The sequence below is a fragment of the Nicotiana tomentosiformis genome, chromosome 2 (genome assembly GCF_000390325.3).
Source record: "Nicotiana tomentosiformis chromosome 2, ASM39032v3, whole genome shotgun sequence".
In the NCBI taxonomy this organism is placed as follows: Eukaryota; Viridiplantae; Streptophyta; class Magnoliopsida; order Solanales; family Solanaceae; genus Nicotiana; species Nicotiana tomentosiformis.
This window is the reverse complement of record NC_090813.1, coordinates 17,222,214-17,225,565: the sequence shown is the minus strand read 5'-3', so window position 1 is coordinate 17,225,565 and position 3,352 is coordinate 17,222,214. Positions and strand designations below refer to the sequence as shown.

The 3,352-nt window shown below is 38.5% G+C and overlaps 1 protein-coding gene across 1 annotated transcript; it reads right to left on the bottom strand.

Moving 5' to 3' along the window:
- Positions 1-695: 695 nt before the first annotated feature.
- On the bottom strand, positions 696-2,074 carry LOC138904412 (uncharacterized). Its single transcript, XM_070192910.1, has 3 exons — positions 1,883-2,074; positions 1,581-1,811; positions 696-1,487 (listed from the first exon to the last, which is right to left on the bottom strand). Exons 1-3 carry the CDS (start codon positions 2,072-2,074, stop codon positions 696-698), a joined length of 1,215 nt encoding a protein of 404 aa, XP_070049011.1.
- Between the last annotated feature and the right edge of the window lie 1,278 nt (positions 2,075-3,352).

The following is a 3,352-nucleotide window of genomic DNA, read 5'->3' as shown; positions in this document are numbered from 1 at the left end:
ATCATCAAGACACTCTAGTAAAAGCAGTTAAGCAAAGTTAAGATCATACACTTTAAGGTACTTATACAAGAATCAAAAATCGAGCCTAAGCATCAAAAATAAAGCACTCACTATTCTCAAGGCATAATAAAGTTAAGAGATATTGTCTTCAATTCAAATAATAGCCAAGGTTTCCTACTCTTAACAAAAATAAAAACTAACTATACCCGGTTCAAACAAAACCCTTGGAAAAGAATCGCGGCGCAAAGAAAAACCAAGGGGGAATTATCACACTACCTAACAAAAGAAAATATTTTTGTCTTTTTCTTTCGACTTTAATCCCTCAAGAAACCCGTCGAATGATATCCATCGTTGGGAAAAATTAAAAAATTTCCAATTTTTATAGATTTTCTAATTTTTCTATCTCTAACTACTACAACAAAAACTAAACTAACACATATACATACAACATAAAAAAGCTATCCCCACCCCACACTTTAAGTTGTGGCATTTTCCCATGACACACAATTAAAAAGCAAAAGGTAAAGGGAACTTCTCTGAATATCTAGTCAGGGTCTGTGTCGAAGTCGGGATCCATTCCTCGCCTTCGAACCAATGCACATCCACGCCGACAACTTTTTCTCAGCCTTCTTGGGGTGCACCCCACACTTATCTTCCTTGCTCGGTGCATCCTTTTCTTTCGAACTCTTCACCCTCTACTCAATACTTGCAGTTGGCTTTACCTTTTTGGCCCTCGTTTCTACATTCATCTCGAAAGTTACAGTATCTTCACCCACTCTAAGCATGAGTCTTCTCTCGTGTATATCTATGATTTCTATACCCATTGCTAAGAATGGTCTTCCTAATATGAGAGGGACCTCCTTGTTCTCCTCCATATTTACTACTATAAAGTGTACGGGAAATACAAACTTATCTACCCTAAATAAAACATCTTCCACTATCCCCTCGGGTATTAAAATCGTTTGGTCTGCCAACTGCAAAGATATTGGCACCGACCTTATCTCTCCAATCTCCTTCTCAAGTTTCCTGTAAATAGATAAAGGTATTAGATTAATTGATGCACCAGAATCACATAAAGATTTGTCAAAATTAATAAAGCCTACGGAGCAATGTATAGTAAAACTCTCTGGATCTCCACACTTTTGTGGGAGTTTAATTTGCATGATTTCTATGCAATGCTCTATGAGCTTGACCACCGAGGTCTCTTCTATCTTTCTCTTCTTTATAATGATATCCTTCAATAATTTTGAATAAGCTAGCATTTGTGAGAGCACTTCTGTGAATGACAATTTTACATTAACCTCTTTCAGCATATCTAGAAACCTCTCAAATTGCTTATCCAGCTTTTCTCTATACAGCTTTTGGGGAAAAGGTAAAGCATGCATATGCTCGCTCTCATTAGATTCATCCCTTCTCGAAGTTTCCTCCTCCTTATTTTTGTCACCTTCCTTCTTGTCTTTCTTCTTCTTATCAACTTCATTTTTTGGCTGCTCTCCATTTTATTTTTTAGGTACCGTCTCTTTTTGGATTGGAGCGGGATCTTTCAACATTTGCCCGCTTCTCAAGGTCACAACATTCACTGTTTCTTTGGGATTTCTCTCAGTATCAGCTGGCAAAGTACCTGGGACTCTTTTAGATAATATTGTTGCTATATATCCCACTTGTCTCTTCAAATTTAAAAACCCAGTGACCAATTCTTTGATAGCTGCCCCGTGAGCATCTAACCTCTCATTTGTCTTGACAATGAAGGCCTTTATTAGATCCTCTAGACCAGGCTGAATAGGTTGTTGAGGCTGAAACTGCTGCCTTTGCTAATTTTGGAAGACTAAAGCTCCTTATCCCTAAAATTTGGGGTTGTTTTGTTGTCGTGCATTTGCAGTACCCCAGGTGAACTCCATGAAAAACCGGGGTACTTCTGACCCATTGCATTAAAGTTGTAATTACCCACAACATTCACCTCCTCAGTTGAGGCTTGACACTCATGAGTAGGGTGTCCTCTTCCACAATTATCACATGCTACATGAGGTTCACTCTGTATTGAAGCTAAGGTGAGCCTCCGTATTTCTTTTGCCATTGTATCAAGTTGTGACTATCTCCTCCAGAGTCTTCTTCATCAACGGGCCTCTAGCTGCATTACTCAATATTCTCCGTGAGGCCGGTGTCAATCCATCCCAAAAATCCTGGAGTTGCATCCAGAGTTCACTTCCGCTATGTTGACACTTTCGAACTAATTCCTAAAACCACTCCCAAGCTTCAACCACAGTTTCACTATCTTTCTGGCAGAAGTTATGAATTTCTCTTCTAAACTTTCCCGTCTTAGCTGAGGAGAAATATTTATCAAGAAATTCTCTGGTCATCTCCTCCCACGTTCTAATTGATCCCTGGGGAAAGCTTCTAAGCCACTGCTTTGTATCATCTTTGAGTGTGAAGAGGAATGCCCTTAAGTAAACTGCATCTTGTGACACACCATTGTATTGAAAGGTGTTCATAATCTCCTCGAAGTCCATCAGATGTTTGTTTGGATCTTCGTTCATCTTTCCTTTGAAGACACAACAGTTTTACAGAGTTTGGAGCAACTCTTGCTTCAATTCAAAATTGTTAGCTGTAACTGGAGGTGGTCTAATACTTGATAATCCTTAATTGTAGACCGATCTAGCATAATCATCAAGTGGTCTCCTAGCCCCGGGAGGTATAATTCCGAACTAGTCTGCACCCAAGGGTTGATTATGAGCAATTCTCCGACCCCATCCTCTTCATAGACAAGTTGTGCATTTCGAAGAGCTGCTTTCTCAGTATCTTGTACAGCTTTTTCTCGTTGTTAGGCTGCCTCTCTTGCAACCAAATTCATATTATCATCATCAATTACCATAATTTCTTTGGTTGAGGATTGCCCAACTTTCACTATATTCTTGTGGAGATTTCTTTCCTTCCTTAGTTGTCGCAGTTGTTTCTCGATTTCTGGTTCGTATGGTAGCACTTCCTTCCCAGAAGATCGAGTCATGCACCAATCTAACCTATAGCCTACGTACAGTCAAAGAACACCAACCATAAAAGGGGAAAAATAAAATAAAACAAAATTCTGAATTAGAACTACAAACTATTTCAAACACTATTGATTGCCAATCCCTGGCAATAGCGCCACTTAAAGGGATTAGTATAATATAATATCGTATCCACAGGGATTAGAGTTAAATAGTATTTTTGTAATTTGTAGTTTAATTACTTGCCAGGATAATTAACAGTTAAGATTGATGTGATTAAAACTAAAATTAACTAAGAGTATAAACAATTGACTAATGACAATCGACGCAAGTAATGAGCAAAGAAGGTTATCAATGGGAGAAGATAAGGT

Bases quoted from the DNA above. Each gene is read 5' to 3' on its own strand.
- LOC138904412 (XM_070192910.1), bottom strand. From the start codon at position 2,074: ATGGCAAAAGAAATACGGAGGCTCACCTTAGCTTCAATACAGAGTGAA. The intron at 1,812-1,882 runs GTACTGCAAATG...TTCCAAAATTAG, and splicing joins TTTCATGGAGTTCACCTGGG to CAAAGGCAGCAGTTTCAGCC. The intron at 1,488-1,580 runs GTGAATGTTGTG...AATGGAGAGCAG, and splicing joins AGAGAAATCCCAAAGAAACA to CCAAAAAATGAAGTTGATAA.